The sequence below is a fragment of the Xyrauchen texanus genome, chromosome 40, assembly GCF_025860055.1.
Source record: "Xyrauchen texanus isolate HMW12.3.18 chromosome 40, RBS_HiC_50CHRs, whole genome shotgun sequence".
NCBI lineage: Eukaryota > Metazoa > Chordata > Actinopteri > Cypriniformes > Catostomidae > Xyrauchen > Xyrauchen texanus.
In genome coordinates this window covers 12,298,807-12,322,505 of record NC_068315.1, presented here as the reverse complement: position 1 = coordinate 12,322,505, position 23,699 = coordinate 12,298,807, and the positions used below count along the sequence as shown (strand labels likewise).

Sequence of the window (23,699 nt, the reverse complement as noted above, 5' to 3'; positions counted from 1 at the left end):
GTTCTAGTTATCGATAAAGTTATCATTCTTGGTGTGAACGGGCCTTTATAATCCTCAAGGCACCACTCAGTGGTTAGTCAGGAAAAATGTGGATATGTTAACATTAGTTGATAGCATTTTACAGTAGTAGTATCATATACTAACAATGAATAATAGTATTTTTAAAGATTAAACATTTTGAAAAAATAGTGCTCATTGTTCATTATTAAATACATCACATCCAATGCATGTATTATTTTTGACAAATCAAACCTTATTACTAATTAATTTAAATGTAATTACTGTTTAAAACTGCATACATTTCCATTAATTTTCCAAGCCTGGAAATCACACTTTTAAAATTCCCTAATATTTTCAGGTTTTCCATGACTGTGGAAAGCTTGCATCTGTTCAATGTGAATAGATTAAAATTCAGTCAATTTTTTTTTTGTAAAGACAAACTTACCTAATGCACTAAGAGGATAAATTAATATATAAAAGTACGGGCAAAAATATTGTAGAACAAGGAGTTTTATAAGTTGAGTTTCACACAGACTTTGACATTATAGCACAAAGTGGGCACTTGTTGCCGTTTTTTGTTGGTTTTAATTCTCAATTATGGCAGTGCTGCTGGTGATGAAAAGGTCAGGAGATAATAGTTATCAGCCATGCTTTTAGCACCCTCCCAAGTATATTTCACACAACAGATATAATACTCAGAAACAGGCTGACTATATTAAAACATATGACTCAGACATCCTCTATATCATGGGGAGGAAATATAAAGATGAATCAAACAGGAACAGAACATATTGTGAAGTCTGAGATCAAATTATTTCATAACTCACCTTTTTTTTTTTTTTTGCATGTAATTTTTGCTTGCATAGTGCTGCAGTCTGCATGGACTAACTTGGTTTTCCTATGGTAAATGTAAAGGGAAAAGAGTTTTAGGACAATTTTGGGAGTTACTCACCTGACTGGCCGGGTGGAGGAACACCAGATGCCCTTCGTGGGAGGCACATTAGCACCGTGAACACTGCTGCTTTCCCACCCGAACAGGGTTCCACAGCAACTGGCTTTGGCGGCCCCTGTTGAGAGATCAGATGAGAGAAAATGTGTCATATATAACAAGCCTTCTCCTAAACACGTCACCATCAGTCACAAATGTCAGTACTTTGTGTGAGCTGACATTGTAGGATTGTAGGTCAACAGAAAATAATAAAAAATAAAAAAAATAAAATAACACACATTTTAATAATCTCACAGTTACAAATCATCTCCCTGAGACTAAAAACAGACTCATACAGTTTCAAAGTTCACATCTTTCACGCACAGGCAGAGAAAATCTGTGACATTTGAGGTTGTACCAACTTGTGTTGTGTCATACCACCCGGGCTCTGTCCCTATAAATGCTGCTCTGGTTAGACGTATGCATCAGCAGGTCTCTGACGGCAGCAGAAGAATCAGAGTGGTGGAATGAGGAGGCCACAGGCAAACACAGTGATTTTAAAATGTCATCTTTCATCTCACATTACAGATTATTCAGCTAACACACACTGCGATCAGAGTGTTCGTACACTCGCATACAATGGTGGAAAAAGTACAAAATTCCCATACTTAAGTAAAAGTAGAGACACGGAAATATCAAAAAGTATAATACCGCAAATTCAAATCTGTTCATCTTATAAAATAAGACCCATTCATGCTGTTATATTTAAAGCCATACAATTGAGTCTCTCATAGGTAATAATGAATACAATTAGGGATAGTTCCATACAATAAATAAAGCTTGTTGCAGGCGGATAAGGGCAGGGCATTTTATTCAGAAAATAAGCTATAATTCATGGCAATGAACATGATCAGCATATAATTAGTTAAAAAAATTATATCAGTAATTCTACTATGTATAAGTTTAAAGGGGTCATGACATGAGGAATCACATTTTCCTTGATCTTTTGATATACAAGAGGTCATTGTACTATAAAAACTTACTGTAAGTTTCAGAACTGAAATCTTCCTCATTTAGATAAATGGCCTGTTTGGAATTTGTGGAACTTGTGACGTTACAAGGACCAAATAAATCTACATATGACTGCCTCTTCAGCAAGAAATCAATGCCTATTTTTCATCATTGCACCCTTGGTCCAGCCCACTATTGATCACAATCAGTCAGATGGGTAAAGAGGAGAGAGATGAGCTGGTCATTGGAGATGACTGTTTCCGGCGATGTGAGCCAAATTTTAAATGGTCATGAAATGGAAAATCTGATTTTCCTTGATTTAAGAGGTAACTGTACTATAAAAACATACTGTACATTTCACAGACTTGTGATTGTCTACAGTGAGGGAAAAAAGTATTTGATCCCCTGCTGATTTTGTACGTTTGCCCACTGACAAAGAAATGATCAGTCTATAATTATAATGGTAGGTTAATTTGAACAGTGAGAGACAGAATAACAACAAAAAATCCTGAAAAATGCATGTCAAAAATTGTATACATTGAACTGCATTTTAATGAGGGAAATAAGTATTCAACCCCCTCTCAATCAGAGATTTCTGGCTCCCAGGTGTCTTTTAATACAGGTAACGAGCTGAGATTAGGAGCACACTCTTAAAGGGAGTGCTCCTAATCTCAGTTTGTTACCTGTTTAAAAGACACCTGTTCACAGAAGTAATCAATCAATCAGATTCCAAACTCTCCACCATGGCCAAAGAGATGTCCAAGGATGTCAGGGACAAGATTGTAGATCTACACAAGGCTGGAATGGGCTACAAGACCATCGCAAAACAGCTTGGTGAGAAGGTGACAACAGTTGGTGCGATTATTTGCAAATGGAAGAAACACAAAAGAACGGTCAATCTCCCTCGGTCTGGAGCTCCATGCAAGATCTCACCATGTGGAGTTGCAATGATCATGAGAACGGTGAGGAATCAGCCCAGAACAACACGGGAGGATCTAGTCAATGATTTCAAGGCAGCTAGGACCATAGTCACCAAGAAAACAATTGGTAACACACTACGCTGTGAAGGACTGAAATCCTGCAGCACCTGCAAGGTCCCCCTGCTCAAGAAAGCACATGTACAGCCCCATCTGAAGTTTGCCAATGAACATCTGAATGATTCAGAGGAGAACTGGGTGAAAGTGTTGTGGTCAGATGAGACCAAAATCAGAGCAAGGAGGTCTACAAGCCCGACTCAGTTACACCAGAGCAAAATTTGTGCTCTTTGTCATCAACTCAACTCGCTGTGTTTGGAGGAGGAGGAATGCTGCCTATGACCCCAAGAACACCATCCCCACCATCAAACATGGAGGTGGAAACATTATGCTTTGGGGGTGTTCTTCTGCTAAAGGGACAGGACAACTTCACCGCAACAAAGGGATGATGGACGGGGCCATGTACCATCAAATCTTGGGTGAGAACCTCCTTCCCTCAGCCAAGGCATTGAAAATGGGTCGTGGATGGGTATTCCAACATGACAATAACCCAAAACACACGGCCAAAAAGGAGTGGCTCAAGAAGAAGCACATTAAGGTCCTGGAGTGGCCTAGCCAGTCTCCAGACCGTAATCCCATAGAAAATCTGTGGAGGGAGCTGAAGGTTCGAGTTGCCAAACGTCAGCCTCAAAACCTTAATGACTTGGAGAAGACCTGCAAAGAGGAGTGGGACAAAATCCCTCCTGAGATGTGTGCAAACCTGGTGGCCAACTACAAGAAACATCTGACTTCTGTGATTGCCAACAAGGGTTTTGCCACCAAGTAATAAGTCATGTTTTGCAGAGGGGTTATTTCCCTCATTAAAATGCAATTCAATTTAAAAAAAATTTGGACATGCGTTTTTCTGGATTTATTTGTTGTTATTCTGTCTCTCACTGTTCAAATGAACCTACCATTAAAATTATAGACTGATCATTTGTTTGTCAGTGGGCAAACGTACAATATCAGCATTTTTTCCCCTCACTGTATGCACAAAAAAGCAGGAAAATGTACCGAGCAATGTGACAATGAATACAAAAATATTATATTACATGAGTGCTTCATCATGTGGCTAGAATTATTTCAGGATTTTTTTTATTTAAATTCACAGAGTTTTTACTGTGCGTGGCCTCCCAAAAATGTATGCCGATTTTATTTTACATCCGCACATTTTCTGACCTAAACAGGGAAAAAAAAACTCATTTTCTAAGACAAATTTCCCAATTTCACTGCTATTATCACATCAGTGATGCTGGAATTGCCCCTTAACAATTGTTTGATATCTAACAATTTTATTTGTATAATGTTACTTAAGAATGGGGCAGTTTAAAAACAATTGAACATGACTGCAAAATCGTGAGTAAGCAATTTCAGTCATGAATATTTCATATGTCATGACTGTTTGATAGTTATGTTGCTGATGTGCTTGAGTGAAGAGTTGAATATATTTGGATGCAATGTGTTGGATGTGTGTTGTGTAAAACCTGAAATTTAGTCTTAGAATGTTGTGGAGAGCTTGTTTATTCTCTTCTGATTGAGTTTCAAATATGGCTGGTTTTGAGGGGCGATGTGAAGACCAGTGTCTCTGCTTTGGCCTGTTAAAGCACCCGTGAACATCACCATGGATTGTATTACGTTTGATGCGTATTCAGAACATTCCAGCATGGATTGTATGTGTTTTTGGGCTCACATCAAAGCTGATTGCTTGTGAACCAGTCACAATATGATTCAAGCTTTGCAAAGGAAATGTTATTGAAAGATGAGGCAGTTAAAGAATAGCAGACCAGTGAGTAAACGGTTTCATTTACAAATGTTTCAAATGTCATACTGTTTAATAGTTGCTGTGGATGAGTGAACATTTTGATACATTCAGATGAAATGTGTTGGGTGTACATTATGTGTTAAACCTGAAATGTAGTTTTATAAATTATAATGTGAAGCTTGTTCATTTTCTTCCAATTGAGTTTCAAATATGTCTAAATTTAAGGGGCTGCACAAGTTTGCCAATCATAACAGTGGGCATTTACATTGAAGTCTTATAGGGCCAGAGAGCTTAAAACAAATCAGTTTGGACAGAGGGCCAGAGTCAGGGTGGAAAACAGGGCTGGGAGGCAGGATGATGTAATCGGATATCTACAAAATCCGGCAATATTGATTGTGACAATCATTGACAGATGATGATCTACAATTTCGGAAAATGGCAAAACCATGGATCTGGGAAGTTATATATTAAACAGTATAGTTATAATAATATAGTATATATACATTTGAAGTCAGAAGTTGACACACATTAGCCAAATACATGAAAAAGTTTCACAATTCCTGACATTTAATCCTAGAAAACATTCCCTGACTTATGTCAGTTAAGATCACTATATTTTAAGAATATGAAATTCAGAATAATAGTAGAGAGAATTATTTATTTCAGCTTTTATTTCCTTCATCTCATTCCCATAAGTTTACAAAAACTTTTTTTTAGTATTTGGTATTATTGCCATTAAATTGTTTAACTTGTGTCAAACGTTTTGGGTAGCCTTCCACAAGCTTCTCACAATAAGTTGCTGGTATTTTGGCCCATTCCTCCAGACAGAACTGAGTCTGGCTTTTAGGCCTCCTTGATTTGACATATTTTTTTAAGTTCCGCCCACAAATTTTCTATCAGACTGAGGTCAGGGCTTTGTGATGGCCACTTCAATACCTTGACTTTGTTGTCCTTAAGTCATTTTGCCACAACTTTGGAGGTATGCTTGGGGTCGGGTCATTGTCCATTTGGAAGACCCATTTTAACTTCCTGGTTGATGTCTTGAGATGTTGCTTCAATATAGCCACATAATTTTACTTCCTCATGACGCCATCTATTTTGTGAAGTACACCCTCCTGCAGCAAAGCACACCCACAAAATGATGCTGCCACCCCCATGCTTCACGGTTGGGATGGTGTTCTTCGGCTTGCAAGCCTCACTCTTTTTCCTCCAAACATAACGATGGTCATTATGGCCAAACAGTTAAATTTTTGTTTTATCAGACCACCAGACATTTCTCCAAAAAGTGAGATCTTTGTCCCCATGTGCACTTGCAAACTGTAGTCTCTGGCTTTTTTATGGTGGTTTTGGAGCAGTGGAGATCTCCGATCATCTCAGGTGGTGCTGTGAGTTTAGTTCGCTTTATTTCCAGGAAGCAGTTTGCTGGTAACATGCATTGTGAACACAACTCTGCAGGTTCAAAAATACATCTCTTTGTATTAAAGAAACAAAGATGAAAGTGATTAAATCTTAAAATAAGACACATTCACCTTGAACCTAAACATTATTTTTTTTTTCTTTAGGCAGCATTACAAAATAAGAACACAGATTTCACAGCAATAATACACAAGGGAATTGAATAGGCTTATTTATTATGATTATTATTATTCTTAATATGTAGGTTAATAGTCATTTTCCACCTTTTGTCATTAACGGTTACTTGTGTAATGTCAAATGGGGCTGCTGGAGATGGTAAATGTTTGGATTTAGGGAGGTGGTTATATAAGATTTTTTTATCACTTCATTATTTTAAATCGCTTTTTTGTTTTGTTTAAAGTGCATTTTGAATTTAGAAATGTCTTTTAAATTTTTCATGTTTCAATAAATTAATGTAATTTTTAAAATACAAATAATAAAGCAAAAATATTCCCTGACCCTTGACAGGGGGGTTGACAATGTAATTGGATATCGCAATATTTTTTTAGGTGACTATCGATAAAATCTTTTTTTACAAATCGGATAGACTGTCTCAGAAGAAGAGAAAACAAACTTGTCCTCTAGTACCTGGATTGAGGTGAGTAACCGAACCACCACGAGGACCTACTAAGTAGTGGGAAATGGGCATTTCCTATTAGGAGAAAAGGGGATTAAAAAAATTTAAATAATAAAAATTAAATTATGAATGTTTTGATGAAACAAAACTTTACTGACATTGTAAGTGGACCTCAGGGAATACAAATAAAATAAAATAAAATTTTAAAAAACTGTATATCATGACCACTTTAAGATATTTACTAATTTGGTCCCTGAGCAATTGAGTTGAATCTACCCTTTTAAAAAATAGTTAGATATACTACAAGCTATTTACCATAGGGCCTCACAACACTCAAGTAATATCTTTATTAAAAATATATATAACTATCAGTAGTAAACAGCATTTGAACAGATACACCAGTGTGGAAGTAAATGTAAAGGCATCCATGAAAATAAATCAATAGAAAACAGTGGTGAACAGCAGAATTGAACTAAATATTCAGCAACAAATAAGACGTAAAGTATTCTGTGAGAAATGAATCTGTTCATGCTGTTACTGTTCATGTAAATCCTCAGAACTATCCAACTGACTAAAATAAATCAAAGTTCCCAATGCTTTATGTGAGAGGGAAAGGATGGTTTAGGAGAACTTCATAAACAAGTATCGTCCAAACGAACCGGTTCATTAAAATGAATCAGACTTTCTAAAGATTCAAATGAGAGGGTGTTTTAGGAGAGCACGCTTGATCAATATCTTCTTGAATAGTGTGCACATAAACAAATGCTCTGTAACGTAGTTCAAGGTAAAGGAAGAGGCGAGAACCGGCTTGACAATGTAAATAATATTTTAATTAACAACTTAAACAAAAGACAAACACACACATATGACGGACATGCCCGTAATCGATCTCTCTCTCCCGCACGATCCTCTGCAGTCGACCTTTATCCCTCTCGGAGGCTTGATTAGCCTAATACGGGACCGGGTGTGTAGGATCACGACCCGGCCCCGCCCTCTGCCCTTCCACATGCTCATATGGGTGAACGCATCAGGAAAACTTTCAAATTCCGCGACATTTTATGAAAGTAAATGTATTTTTCCAGGACAGACAGCCAAAAACCGTGAAAATTCTGGGAAATCCTGGATGTGTGGCAACTGGACATGACCATTCTTTACAGACATACGCATACATGTAAGAGCTTGAAAACAGCCGAAACAGAACGCGGGTCTCAAACTGAGTCTATACCCTGTGCTACTGGTCCTGTCAAAAGAATCAAAACATGCAACACCCAGTTTTCCCATTCAAAATCATTCATAAATGAAGTAAAATCATGTGGTAAAAAACACTAGCTACTGTCATTATTCCACATCTTATAAGCATCCTCCATGGTTTGTGTGTTATTTGTATTCTGTGGTTCAGACATTTGCAAGTCTTTCATAAAAGCGTGCAGCGCTGGTCAGATGCAGACTTCATGAGCGCATGCCCTGAGTGTCTGTACTTGCGCTGGCTGCTGACAGTCAAACACACTGCACTGTTTATAAGCTGGTCTCTCTTTTCGCAAATAATGAAACAAACCTTTTTTTAAATCAGGGTAACAAGTAACAAGTGGGTCTGTAGGAGAGTAAATGTTGGATAGTAAAAAGTATTTATCTGGCTACAAAAATTAGCAAAGTAAAATTAAAGTTGAAACTAATTTTTTATTAAAAAGTACAAAAAAAAAGCTACTTAATTACAGTAACAAAGTATTTGTACACCAATGCATACATACATACTGCATGAACACATCTGTTAAAGGATTTGTAATGCATTTTAAATAACAAGATTATGTGAGTAGAGTGACAGCAATCTTACCTATGAAAATTGACAGGCAATATCTCTATCAATAAAAATGACTGGCTCTTTTAACAGTAAAGACTTCCATTCCTACATACAGCCACCACATCCAGATTTTTTAACACCTCGACACATCTTTTTAAATTCCACTACAAATCTTTGATCATCTCCAGACTCACGTTCGCCCTTTAAGTAATTATTTTGTACTAAATATTCATTTTTTTTGATCGCCTTTCTGATAATATTTCACAATTAAGTGAACTGTCTACTGGTAGCATATACACGGTTTAATAAATAGTAAAGTCTTGCTGACATGCAATTGCATTTTGCTTCATTAACATGTTATGTTAATGAGGAAAAAATGTGCTACGAAAAAAAGAAAAAAGAAAATGCCTTATGCTCTTTGTAAAATGCAACTCTGCTATATACTATGACAACGAGAGTCATAAAAATCCACTCCATTAAATGGAGAATGCATGTGACGTTGTGTGTGTGGTACTGTTTTTTAATAATCTCTCGGCTCATTAAGAGACACATCTCTGGCCCTCCACACACACTGACTCAGCTTTAGAGTGGCTTTATTCACCATTTAAATAGAGTGCCTCTTGAAGAGCCTTTCCAAGATCTGGCTGCAAGAAGGATTTTCTCCCCTTTTCTATCTAATTTCACACACCCAGTTCCCAATGTGCTCTAGGATCTCGTGGTGGTGTAGTGACTCGCCTAAATCTGGGTGGCGGAGGATGAATCTCAGTTGCCTCTGCTTCTGAGACGTCAATCCATGCATTTTATCACGTGGCTTGTTGAGCGCGTTACTGCGGAGACCTAGCACGTATGGAGGCTTCACGCTATTCTATGTGGCATCCAAGCACAAATCCCTATGCACACGACTGAGAGCGAGAACCACATTATAGAGACCACAAAGACATTAACCCAACATGACTCTACCCACCCTAGCAAAATAGGGGGGCCAAGCTTGTAGCATCATACTTAAAATGACTTGAGGCTGTAATTAGTGTCAAAGGTGCTTCAACAAAGTACTGAGCAAAGGCTGTGAAAACAGCACATATGATTTGTTTTTCGTTTTTTGTGTTTAATAAATTTGCAAAGATTTCAAACAAACTTCTTTTACGTTGTCATTATGGGGTATTTTTTGTAGAATTTTGAGGAAAATAATGAATTTAATCCATTTTGGAATAATGCTGTAACATAACAAAATGTGGAAAAAGTGAAGCGCTGTGAATACTTTCCGGACGCACTGTATATTGTCCGCCAGTCAGGCTTGAAGGAAAAGTAATGTAAAGTCCCACAAATGTGGAATGAATTACATGCTGAATTGCATACTTAAGGTTAGGGTTTTTTTCAACTCCCTAACATGGCGTATAAGCAGTAGTTATAGTGATCCTTGCCATAGCAAGCACCACTAGTTATTAATTTATGGAATTTTTAATAGTACTAACAGTATTTTGATATCCAGTACTTTTAACATTTCTTTGATATACCTTAAGGAGAGCACCAAAAATTAGCTCCTAGCTAGCAAGTCTAAGTAAAGCATTGCACAAGGAACCAATTGAAATTCAGAGCAACTCCTAAAGCATGTAGAAGTTCAATAATTCTAAGCATAAGAAGGATGTAATGGAGGGAGGTCGCACGAAGGCATGCGAGGGGCAGATGTGTGAGCGACGATCTCAGCAAACTTTATTCGTTTTTTTTATTATTTTCATGTTATAATCTGGTGAGATTCAATACACCAAGTTACATATTTGTTCTTTGAGGTAAACATGGCAAAGAAGTCAAAATCCTTGGACTCTGGAGACATTTAAAGTCACTTAAGTGCTTAAGCAGAAACCTCTGATGGGCCTGCAGACCGGGCGCCATTTTTGTTTCTGTTTGTGTTGGTTCTAACTAACGGCTGGATTTTGTTTGGGTTCCCGGCCAGATTGAGAGTGGATGCTGGGGATGGCAGCAAAATATCTACATGCCCACAAGAAGGATGTCTTTTATAAAGTTGACGGACTGAGTCATGGTGTCTTTTTTCATGCGGCTTCCGAGTGAATTTGACTCTTGACCATCCGAGGAACCGGGACGCCTGTTTTGTTTCTTTTTGTGCTGGATCTGCCTGGTGGCTGGAGTTTGTTTTGTGGAGTAACACTGCTTCGGGACAGTTGCGGATGAATCTGTTCGTTCCTTGTGCTTATGCCTCCTGTTGGCTGGAGTTTGTATTGTGGAGTATTTTTGCAGGACATTGGAATGATTAAGTCATCTGCTGCACTCATAAACAGCCGGCTCACTGAACACTTGTTTGGAAACTGAACGGCTTTATATCGGTTGGAATTTGTTTTGTAGAGGATCACACCTTCGAGACAGTTCTGTGAATTAATCTACAGGTTCTTTGTGTTTACTCTGCCTATTGGCTGGGTTTTGTTTTACAAAGCATTTTCTGTTATGTATTTTTGCCTTGCAAAATTTGTGCAGAAGCATTGGACTCGAGCAATCCGATGGGAAAGTTGTCGAGGGGACTCTCATAGGCGTACATGGGCCTTTGGCCCTTTCATGCGCAGGGTTAGGTAGCACACTTTCCTATATGGGGTGGACATGTTTTCATTGTCATTATATTGATAAATAAACATCTACAATTCAACTGTCTCAAACAGATTACAGATAAATTAGGGAGAATCATTATTATTTTAGCATAAATTCAGGGGTAAAGGTTGGTTTTGGCTAATATTTACGCACCCAACTTTGATGATCTTCAAGTGATGTTACAAGCCGCTGGTACCCCTTATGATATAATATTGGGAGGAGACTTTAATCTTTTGATGGACACAGTCCTTGATCATAGTGAAGCAAAAGTGTGTAAGCCCCCTAGAGCAACATTGACACTTCACAGGATGTGTAAAAATCTTGCTCTTGCAGATATTTGGCGACTTCTGAACCCATCTGGTAGGGACTATACATTTTTTTCATCAGTCCATAAGATTGATTATAGAATGGATTTTTTCCCCCCTCATTTCATCTGTTGTTGATTGTTCATTTGGAAAAATCTTAGTCTCATATCACACCCTGGTGAGTTTAGAGGTGTTGCCACTATATGAAAAATAAATCATATAGTTGCTGCTTTAATGTATCCCTTTTGCAAAATCTTGATTTCCAACAACTTATGGATTTGGAAGTGAATATTAAAAGTGGAAGAGCTGAAGCACTGAATGTCATCTGATGGCCTCAGAGAATTGACCTGATTGAAATACAGATATAATACTATTTTGAGTTTTGGTTATTCAGGGCAAGACAGTCATACTTTGAGTCAGGGGACAAAGCAGGGAAGCCTTTGGTTAGATACATAAAGCAGTATGAGTATTTTTCTACCATTCCTCGAGAAATTTTTACCTCTGCCACTGGTATTAATAATGCCTTTAACGAGTTCTATCTTGATCTTTATAGTTCCACGTCTTCATCTACTTGTGAAGATATTAGAAACTTTGTGGAACCATTAGAACTCCCTAAACTGACAACTGAGCAAAAACATTATCTTGATTCTGAGATATCCTTGGAGGAGCTAATTAAGTCCTTACCTACAGGCAAGGCTCCGGGGCAAGATGGTTTTGCCACTGAATTCTTTAGATCTTATGCTACAGAATTGGCTCCACTTTTGTTAGAAGTTTATATGGAATCATTAAAGAATGGAAAGCTTCGCCCAACCATGACACAAGCCCAGATCAGTCTGATTCTTAAAAAGGACAAAGATCCAAGCGAATTAAAAAGTTACCATCCAATTTCTCTGATCCAACTAATGTAAACATTTTGTCAAAACTTTTGGCTAACCGATTAAGTTATGACATCAATAAAACATATAGATCAGGTGGGATTTATTCTGGGCCGCAGCTCTTCTGATAACATTAGCCGTTTCATCAATATCATGTGGTCAGTTGCAAAAGATCAGTCTACGGTCGCTGCCATCTCACTTGATGCTGAAAAGGCATTTGATATGGTAGAATGGGATTGTTTTTTAAGATTTTGGAAATGTATGGGTTCTGGAGTAAATTAAGTTACTTTATAGACACCCTGTAGCAGTGGTACAAACAAATGGATTAATTTCTAATTATTTTACTCTGAATAGGTGCACTCGGCAGGGTTGTCCTCTTTCCCATTATTGTTCTGGGCATAATTGTTCTGTCTTGCCCTGGAACCATTAGCAGCTGTGATAAGATAAGAGAATGATTTTCCTGGGGTGACTTTCATTTTTAGCAGTTAATTATATATATTTATATTAGTGCTTTTCTTTGTTGAAGATTTAATAAAAAAAAAAAGTAATTAAAAAAAAGAAGGATGTAATGGATTATATGTTTCGAGGGCCTTGTGTTCTTTGCACCATTCTGCTGTGCTCGATCCAGCTGTTTTTGAACACTACAATTCTTTTGTATGAAGTCCTATGTTAAGGCTCCCTAAAAACTTATTTTATCACAGTTAAGCCAAACAATACTAACAGTATTCCTTTAGCATTTCTTTGATATACCTAAAGGGGAGCTCCCAAGACTAGCTCCTAGCTAGCAAGTCTAAAACCCTATTTGGACAGCATTTATTTTACATGGGGACTTGAGTTAATTCCAGCATTTACAGGGGTAGTCGAGGATTTTATTGCTGTCCGAATCCTAAATGTATGTGTTTTTCTCCCACGAAAAAATTCTGGGACGCATTACCTACTGTTTTTTGACAAACACCAAGGTTGTGTTGTAATTTAATTACTGTCCGAATCCACATCTCTGAGTTTATAATGCAAAAGATGTTTTGGAATTCATTTTTGATCACTGCTAAGAGCCATGTGGTTGTGCTACACATGGTGACAGGTCATTTACAGTTGTGAACAATGGAGGATTGTGCAACAGAATTGTTTTTAAATAATTCACATTAATAAAATTATGTCACCGCTCCACCACAGAAAATGGGAACGCATTAAGTAGAAGGAAAAGATAAATGAGAGCCAGATCACCTAAACTTTTAAAATGGGCCATTATTATAGAAGCAACATGTAATAAATGTTAATATCCATACATCTTCAACCGTTAACCGAAGTCGGGTCGCGGGGGCAGCTGCTCCAGCAGGGGGCCCAAAACATCCCTATCCCGAGCCACATTAACCAGCTCTGACTGGGGGACCCAGAGGCGTTCCCAGGCCAGTGTGGAGATGTAATCTCTCCACCTAATACTGGGTCTTCCCCGAGGCCTCCTCCCAGCTGGACATGCCTGAAACAACTCCCCAGCGAGGCGGCCAGGGGGCATCCTTATCAGATGCCCAAACCACCTCAACTGACTCCTTTCGACGCAAAGGAGCAGCGGCTCTACTCCGAGCTCCTCACGGATGACTGAGCTCCTCACCCTATCTCTAAGGGAGAAGCCCGCCACCCTTCTGAGGAAGCCCATTTCGGCCGCTTGTACTCGCGACCTAGTTCTTTCGGTCATGACCCAGCCTTCATGACCATAGGTGAGGGTAGGAACAAAAATTGACCGGTAGATCGAGAGCTTTGCCTTCCGGCTCAGCTCTCTTTTCGTGACAACGGTGCGATAGAGCGAGTGCAATACCGCCCCCGCTGTCCCAATACTCCGGCCAACCTCCTGCTCCATTGTCCCCTCACTCGTGAACAAGACCCCAAGGTACTTGAACTCCTTCACTTGGGGCAATACCTCCTTCCCTAAATGTTAATAATAAATTATAATAAAGAAACATGTACAATACACATTTATACATAGGGCTTGCATGACTACTCGTTTAATCGGGTCGACTAGTCCCAAAAAAGTGGCCGGGTTAATGTCTACCTTATTTAAAAGGTTGATTTTCCACAGCCACTTTTTAAACACTGACAGATAATTCCAAATGATATCCATCATTTTGATAGATAAAACATAAGAAAACCATTTTAACCATCTTTACGGTTATATGCTTCTCTCTCTCTCTTTGCGTGCGCTTAAGAGATGAGATGTTGTGGGTGAGAAACGAAGCATACATACCCACATTGACAAATTAATTTGGCTTGCGTTGTTAAACATTCTTCTCCCTACAGTTTCTTGATTAGTTATATTGCTCTACGCAATCATTTTGGCTTGTGCCATATGTGAAACCGTACACTGTAAATCCGCAGCGCTGTTCCCTCATACATGTTTTGAACATTTTATTTTCACTTTAGCGTAATTCCAAACATATTTGAACGCAAATAAAGAGGACACAGTTTCTGGACTGAGGCATTCTCCATATAACAAGCTCAACAGGAATTATGTTACCGACAAATATTCTTGCCCGTCACCAGTGATTTAATTGTCATCCGAACGCATGAGTTTTATTACAGAGGAGCCATGCAAATTTAGTTTTACAGATGTCACCCTGAGAAAATTTGCTGTCCGAATAGGGCTTAAGTAAAGCATTACACAAGGAACCAATCACAGGAACCAAACCAAATACAGAGCAACTCCATAAGCATGTAGCAGTTCATTACTTCTAAGTATAAGAAGGATGTAATGGATTATATAAATAAAGCTAATATTAAACAAAATAATAAGTAAATATGCTCATAATTATCCAAAAGGACTAATATTTCAGGGAATGTTGTTACGTAATAAAATCATAGGAGATGTGTTCAGGAGGTTGAACACTATTAAAAAACTGCTAAAATGTAAAGTATGTCGGAGCCTGTAGGTCTCTCTCTCTTTGCAAGTGAACTCATGGAACACGATGGCACAGGCGCGGAGGGGCTTGTGAAAGGACAAATTAAGCCTGCGCTGACAGTGATGTCCATCAAGCCCAGCGAACAGAGGCTGTTATCAGAGCAATATCTGTCTCTTTGAGTGAAAAAGAGGCCACTTGTGCTGCACTTAAAAAGTTCAAAGCCATTGTTTCAGAGTGACAAGGGGTGGCAGGGGGCATCTAGCTTCCCTTCTAGCTCCCTCATTGATGCGTGTGCAGAATATTGCTGTTTTTCCTCTTGATTTTCTCTCACTCTCACACTGTGAAGGCATTTTTTAATTAAAATCAGTCAGTAATTTGTAGAGAACTTTCCTTTTGTACTCAAATCACAAAGACATGGCTGAGTCCATACCAAGTATTATTCATGATGGCCAACTAGCTGACTAGACCACTAGTGAGGTTTAATAGTAATAATTCTTTTTTAGAAGATGCCTGTCTTATGGCATTGCATTGAGGCTGGCACTGTTTTATCAGTATCTTTTTTTTTTTAAGTCATGTCCAAACCCCACCCACAATTAGTTTTAACCAATCATCAATGCTCTTCAACCAGCAGAGTTCTCCTAGGTCAAGAATTTCAGTGATGTGCACAAACAGGAAAAATAGCCCCAAAAGAACACATTAGCCTGTTCACCCGGTAAGTATAAATGAACTTTTAGGAGAATCCGAAACTGGCCTTATTTTATGGGACTTCCATATATCACTTAATCAACAAGTCATTCAGGCAACCCACAGACTAGTAGCTTTTGAGAAAATGTAGTTTTCAGTCAAATATGTAGTCACATCGCAAGTTTACTCAATGGAGAAAAGTGATTTGTACAGTTTTTACAGTAACTATCAGTTTGTCGATAAAATTATATGCCATGCAATCCAGACTTCAGGGGACAAGTCTCTAATCCTCCGAGTTTTAGACGGCATGATCAGTGCCAACTGATAGTTTGACAGCTGTCTCAAGACCCTTCAATCTGCCCTTCATATGCATATCTACCTCTTAAATGACACAGCAAACCTTGTTATTTCTAGCAAACCCCACCAATCAAATGATTCATGCTAAATGTCGCACTTAATTACATCTCCATTTTCAAACCTACACTTAAGTAACCAATTCTGGCCACTGCCATTGTCTGATATTGGCATTTATGCATGATTTAAAGATCCATTTCAATGGGGGATAATTTTTTGGATTCTGTTTGAAAACAGTGATTATTTTGCAGTTCCACCTAGTGAAGCTAGTGGCCCAGAAATAACACACCTCACCTTTAATAAATCAAGGAAAAATGACTGAAGACAAATATTACAGTTACAGTACAATTTAAAGAGGGAGAAAGAACAGGTATGAAAGATAAATACAGAGAGAGAGTGAGAAAGACAGCAAGAGAATAACAGCTGTCTAAAGTACAACCTGAAGTAATCAATAATCTCAGTTGTTGGAAGAAACAGCAGCATACATCAGGTGCACACACCATACTTCTCTCTTTCTGTTGCCATGTACCAATAACCCATGTGCCTTTCACCTTCATCACAATGACGTAATGGTAATGAAAGCCAAAATCACTGGGGCTTGAATCAGCCAAAGGTAAGCCATTAGAGGTGGGTCTTTGACTCTGAGCTCATTGCAACTTGCAAACTCTGTTTCCTGTGTCTGGAAACTCACCCATTAGAAACAATGAGACAAAAAACACAATTGTTCGGAGTATTCAATAGTCTGTCTTTTACTACAATGTAAATGTTTTTTAGTGGATAGTTCACCCAAATTTGAAATTCTGTTATAATTTTCTCAGCCTCATGATGATTTAAACCGGTTTGACTTTATTCCATGGAACACAAAAGGAAATGTTAGTCACCATTCACTTTCACTGCATTTCCATACAATGGAATTGATAGTGACTGAGACTTACATTCTGCCCAACATGGCCATTTGCATTCCACAGATGATATTGATTTGATATGGGGTTTTTTTTCACCAACATGTGGGTGAGTAAATCATGATAGATTTTCATATTTGGGTGAACTACAGTTTCCCTAAAAGGCTTTGTTAAAAAAATAAAATAGGCACACGTTTCAAACAATGTTCCCTACGGAATTCCTACAACACATCAATCCTATAAACTCTGTAACACAATGCCCCTAAAAGGTTCTCATTAGTCTGTTATGGGTTTGCGGGACCATGTATTCAACAAATAAACCCTTTAACAAGACCTTCATTCCAGCCAACAACTCCAAACGATCAAATAAATCCATTTTCATGCATTTACTCTTATCCCTTACGGTTTAAATCCAGTGATATTTGTCTCATTCACATTAGCCTTGCTCCACACAGATTAGAGTAATCCAATTGCAGGCCATTTAGAGAGTATTGCCATGACACAACTAATGAATAACGATAAAGTTTAGAGCCCTATGAGCGAGCTAAGCTAACGCTTGTTTGCAAAACGAGATTACAGTGGATTCCATTATGGCACACATGCTCCAAACATGCTTTGGGGAAGGTAATTTAAGAGTGAGGTTTCCATGTTATATGAACAATACACAAACAGGTTATTAGGGGTGCTTTCTAAGGCAATCAAGCATCACTATTAATATTGCTCATGGGTTCAGGGATTTTAACAAACCCCTAACCCCAAGTATTACATTTTGGCATGTAATTCATCATGCCTAGTTTGTGCTATGGATGGGAATGATACCTCAAATTGTAAGACTTTTTTGGAGAGAAGTGTGTTATTACAATTGTAAGTAACTGGACTTGCGATTTCTGCCTGCCAGATAAAAAAAACTCCCCTAGCATTGCATTGACAAAAACCTCCTAAGAAATATCTAGGAACCAGAACATCATTTAGAGTTTTTTGACTTTGCCCAGTAGCCAAAAGTCTGTTAATGCCATAGCAACCACTGAGAACACCTTAGGAAAATACTCTAGAAATAATCCTAGAAACAGCCTTAGAAAATTCACTTTGCGAATACTTGAAAAGTTGTCAGGCCAACTACAACATTGTGGAGGAGAGTTTTCCAAAGGTGAGCCCGACTTTTTTTTTTTTTCAGATAAATGAAAAAATAAAAATTTTCTAGATATTTCATATTTTCGTTTTTAAGTGCCCAAGACAGTCCAGAGTGATAGGCCTGAATAGATAGTTAATTTGGCAAAGCCGCTCACCTTTGAACATGTAGGTAAAGGACAGAACCAAACAAAAAATGTGTTCATTTAAATCTAGGGAAAATATATAAAAGACTAGCCAGCAAACAGATCTCTCTCATACAGCCTTGCTGACTTACAATTAATTGAGGGCCAACTCCATCCCATCCCACTCCACTGCACTGCATTCACACTAACCTGTTGAAAACAGCTCAGCGCCAGTGAGCCACATTCTAATTAGACCCAGAGACAAACAGGCTGATGAGATGCTTCATGGGCCATGCCAACATCTCTCTACAATGTGTGCAACACTTTCTGTTTACTTGACAGATCATCCGATCTTTCATTCACTAGTTTTCCCCACTGCATCCTTTTATTCGTTAATGCAGACACTTGTCGAATATCTGGCACTGCGGTGTATTTTAATGACCTCATTCTATCCCTTGTTTCACATTCTTCATTATTATTACATTTTCTTTATTCGAACCATCTCTCATTTCCTCTGTTTCTCTCTTTACACATTCAAAAATATGCATTGCAGTAACTGGCTGCTGCCGAAGATGAAGCTGATAAGCTACTGCTGCCGTGAGTATTAAGCAGAAAATGGGAATGGAAACACAAACATTGCCATAAACCAACTGGGCAAAACTCTTTATCTATATGTTTCCCCAGCTTTTAACGGCCTGCGGAGCTTCTCATTTGAATGGCTAATATGAGCATTCGTAGAGACATGGAGCATGAGCACTGGTCTGTAGATAAGAGCTCACTACTGTGCGCTCTTAAAGAGAAGAACGGCTACATACACAGTATAATATAAACGGCCCTCTCTTTTGCCTGGTGACAGCCTCCATCCATCATACTCTGCCACTGTTAATGGGCCCATATGTTGTGCGCTGGCCATGGTGGTGGAGCGGCATCTGTGTCATCTGCACCACTGTAAATGGGCTGGCCTCACTTTGGATCTATAATGCACTTCTGAGGACCTCAATGCACAATTCTTTCTTCAGTCCAGTCAAGACCAACACAGACTAGCCCACTACAATGCATAGCCAGAGCAGTCTTTACATGACCTGTGATGAATGCTGGATGACATTGACAACTCTCACTAAAGAAATTGACTCCTGTGCTTGATGGGCACAGTTTTATTTCCTGTGTTGACATATTTCCTAATGAAACTCAAAGTTTGAGTGGAACATATAGAAGGCTCCTCCTTTTTTAATAAATGTAAAAAATAAATGTATTGGCCAATAGGCCAATAAAATTAAATAGCAAATAGTCTTCAGTTATGCCACAGCCAGGGGTTATTTGCAAATTACATCCAAAATTAAAATGATAAACCTTTTAAAAATCTAGTTTAAAACACTTGTCATATTCTCAGAAATGTAATCTTTGTTCAATTTGGTTAATTTTTTAAAAACCAAAAAAAATCTATTTCAAATTGTCATGTGGTGCAACCATTAAGTAAACAGTACTATAATACTTTTATAGTTTTTTAAACATCTTCCTTTCTACAACCGTTGACTGCGGAGTTTTCCAATTTCTCCCGTACATTTTAATAGAAGTGTTCCGTCAATACTAAATAGTCTCAGTACCAATGTTTCAATATCTCAGCAAACTAAATACTGACAAATGAAATTTGACAAATGAGAATTGAAAAATGTTCATCATTGAAGAGATGTATTCAAGAAAATGTTTTTTGTTAATTGCATTTTTAATAATTTTTAATTTATTAGATCAGGACAAAAATGAGCGTCACTTCATTGACCCTTTGGACACATGGCCATAATATGTACCTGTTACCCTCAGTAATTGTATTTTATGATTCATTTTGTGAAAAGAATCCATGTTATGATAATTAATTTATTTATTTTTTAAATCTGCAGACACACATTTTGTCTACTCCCATCTACTACTTAACCATGTTTAAAAGTACGTGAAACATTTTAAAACTTGTGGCGTAAGTTTCGTGTGAACACTAGGAAGGACAAGTCAGCCCATCGCAAACTCATATACTTGATTTACAGCTGTTTCAGAAAACCAGCGTCTTTTCGCAGTGGGGAGAAAGCTAGTACATTCAAGGTTGCCAGATTGTGAGACTAAAGCATCACCCAGGCAGCAAATATCCAAACTGTACAAGTGTCCAGATCTGATTGGGGTTTTTCACCTATAGAAATCTGGCAACCACACACGTCGAAATCTAATTCTGACCAGCTAATCGCCCTAATTTAAAGTCTATTATTTATCAAACGTATTCAAATTAAATATTTTACTTGCATGATTAATTCGATTAAATTCGAGCCCTGCTTATATCTGCCAAAAGGGTAATTTTTTTCAATCTTTCGAAGTACACTAGTACAGTATATGCAGTAGATGGCTTCACAGCCCCAAACCTACAATTTTATTTCATTGGGTCTTTAAAAAGGCCTTTTACATTAGAGCTGTGACTTAGAGGTCAGCTCACACGCATTGTTGCTCTCTTGTTTGAAGTCTGAATATGGCCTGTGTCCAAATCCCATTTCACCTTCTCCTCCTCATCATCATCTTTTTCAGTAATCTCTCAAATATTCCATTACTCACATTTATCAAACATGCATGGTTTAAACCTGGTGTTAACATTTATCTTGGGTGATCTGCTCCATGTTGAAGGAATATTTCAGGTTCAACACACGTTTTTAGTTAAGCTCAGTCGACAGCATTTGTGGCATAATTTTGACTTGTCCTTTCTTTTCTTTTGAAAAATAAAAGCAAAAACTGCGGTTACAGTGAAGCGAATGGGGCCAATTTTTGGAGTGTTAAAAAGGCAGAAATTTTAAGCTGATAATTTTATAAAAGCATTTACATGAATTCTTCTATTAAAACAAGTTTATTATTTGAGCTATAAAATAGTTTAAATAACTATTGTTTTAGGGTTATTTACATTATGTCGTTATAGCAACAAAGATGTAAAATTGGGTTCTTAATACATTTTCAATGAGAGACGGGTGGCAAGTGGAAAAAGGGAAACTGCAGTCAAAGTGGTGCCGCTTTACAAGCTTTTTCACGAGAATCCTGCCATTTTGTCACACACAACTTTTTGCTGCGCACACCACGCAAGATACAAATATTTTATCTCTCTACGGCTGCCGCCTGTCACTGACCAATCAGAGCTGAATTTATTCACCAGCAATCAAATTACATTTAGCTTTCGCTTAGTCAAAAACAACATGGAGACGAATATACTCGCTTTGGCTGAATTTCCTGAGCTATATAACATTTCTTAAATTGGAAAACAGCCTCATGGGAAGCTGTGAGTAAACAAGTAGGTGTACCAGGTGAAAATAGACAATGGAAACTGATGATTGTGCAATTTATAGGCTACAAATGGGACATGGACCATACACTTTAATTTTCTCTTCTGCAAGAGGTGTCTGAAACATCAACTTTAGATAAACAGAAAATACAATTTCCCAGGTGGGTTATTGGTAGTGTTTTTTTTATTTTGAATGTTCATTTGTAGCCCTCCCATTTTAATTATTGATGTGATGTTATTTATATTATACCAATTTGCCAATAAAAGTATGCAGCATTGGAAAAGCAACCTGAAAAATGTAGCTAGCTAAGCTACCAACTACTCAACAGAATAATTATTTAAGCAAAGCTAAAAGCTACACTTTAGAAAAAGTAGCAAGTTACACTACAAGCTACAGGCCAAAATGTTATTTTTAAACTACTTCATTTTTGTTTTCAACCGCAGATGCACAGAGCATACTGTCATAGGGAAAGCACCTAAAAGACTTGTTCACATGATGTTTATCAAAGCCATGGTACAGTATATTAGTTTAATGCAATACAGTATACAAGTATTCAGTAGGCGCAATACGTATGTGCACGTAAAACAAACATGTAAATTCATATTTAGACATGCTACCTATACAAACCCATGTATTCAACCTGTAAAATCACTATTTTTACATTTTAGTTTTCATATTTATACTACTCCCTCTGCAAACACGTGTTCAATATGAAAAATCACTATATTTACATTTTATTTTTCCTATTTATACTACTACCTCTACAAACCCATTTAAACAATTTCATTTGCACATTTCTGTATAAAAATGGAATACATGTAACAGGATTACATATTTAAAATACAAAATATAATTAACTATGCCACTACAGTTACAATTTAAATCATTGGTAATTAGAATACTGTTACATTCAAAAAGTATTTTGATTACCAAAGAGATTACTTTGCATTTTATTGTCATTTGTTTCATTTAATATTATATTTAGTCCTTTCAGATGGAAAACATACAAATACATAAAACTGATGTGATCCAAAGTGCATTTGTGCAGCAGTGAAACACTTTCTTATGATGTGTTACATTCATACGAGCAGTCAGAGAAGTATGTTTGAAGTAAGTTTGGAGCAGAAGAAATAGAAATAAACCTTGTGTAAATTGTCAGCTTTACGCTAAGCTAAAATGCTATTTCTAGCCATTTTACATGCACATGTTACCAGACACTAAAATATTTTTTTTTTTATCAAGAAAATTCACGTTGAATCATAATTTCTGTTTTTCTAGGAAGACCTTTGATATAAGGGCAAAAATCTAATTCTTATTGATAATAATTTTTCTATTGTTTTCCTGTAAAAATATAAAAAAATCCTTAAAACAAGATCAACTTGACTGATCTTGTTTTAGAAACAACACTGAATAAGATATTTAGGTTTTTCAGAGAATGTATTTTTAACATGTGTATTTTGTCTTACTGTAATGAGTTTTATAGTCAAAACAAGTGAAAAAAATTTACCAGCGCCAAATCTACCAAGTAATCCAAAGTATTTAAAATACGTTACTGACCTTGAGTAATTAATGGAATATGTTACAAATTACATTTTCCAACATGTATTCTGTAATTGAATACATTTAAAAAGTAACCCTCCCAAACCTGCATACAGTATACTATAAATCTTATCCTGCAAATCTGTAGCTTTTGATAAGAGGCCACATTTATTTTGTGTGTGTGTGTGTGTGTGTGTGTGTGTGTATGCACATCTGGGCAATTACAATGTGATTTCTAATGGTATCAGATGGTAATACCATGGTACTTTGATAAACAATTATTTATACACCATTCTGTAGTTGCATGGTGCTTCAAAGTACTTAAAAGAATACCATGTTACTACCATGGTAATTTGATATATGATTACAAAAACATGGCAATGTCATGGTAAAAATTTTTTAAAGTGTTTTCGTGTAGGCCAATAAGTGTTTTGATACTCTTTTGGTTGAAAAAT

At 37.3% G+C, this 23,699-nt stretch overlaps 1 protein-coding gene across 2 annotated transcripts in view; it reads right to left on the bottom strand.

Annotated features, from left to right (window-relative positions):
* LOC127633481 (attractin-like protein 1) overlaps positions 1 to 23,699 on the bottom strand; it is a 142,425-nt gene that overhangs the window by 7,430 nt on the left and 111,296 nt on the right. For both annotated transcript variants that reach the window (XM_052112626.1, XM_052112625.1), the window contains exon 28: positions 953 to 1,067. In XM_052112626.1, the coding sequence (XP_051968586.1) occupies positions 953 to 1,067 (115 nt within the window). The remainder of the gene's footprint in view (positions 1 to 952; positions 1,068 to 23,699) is intronic.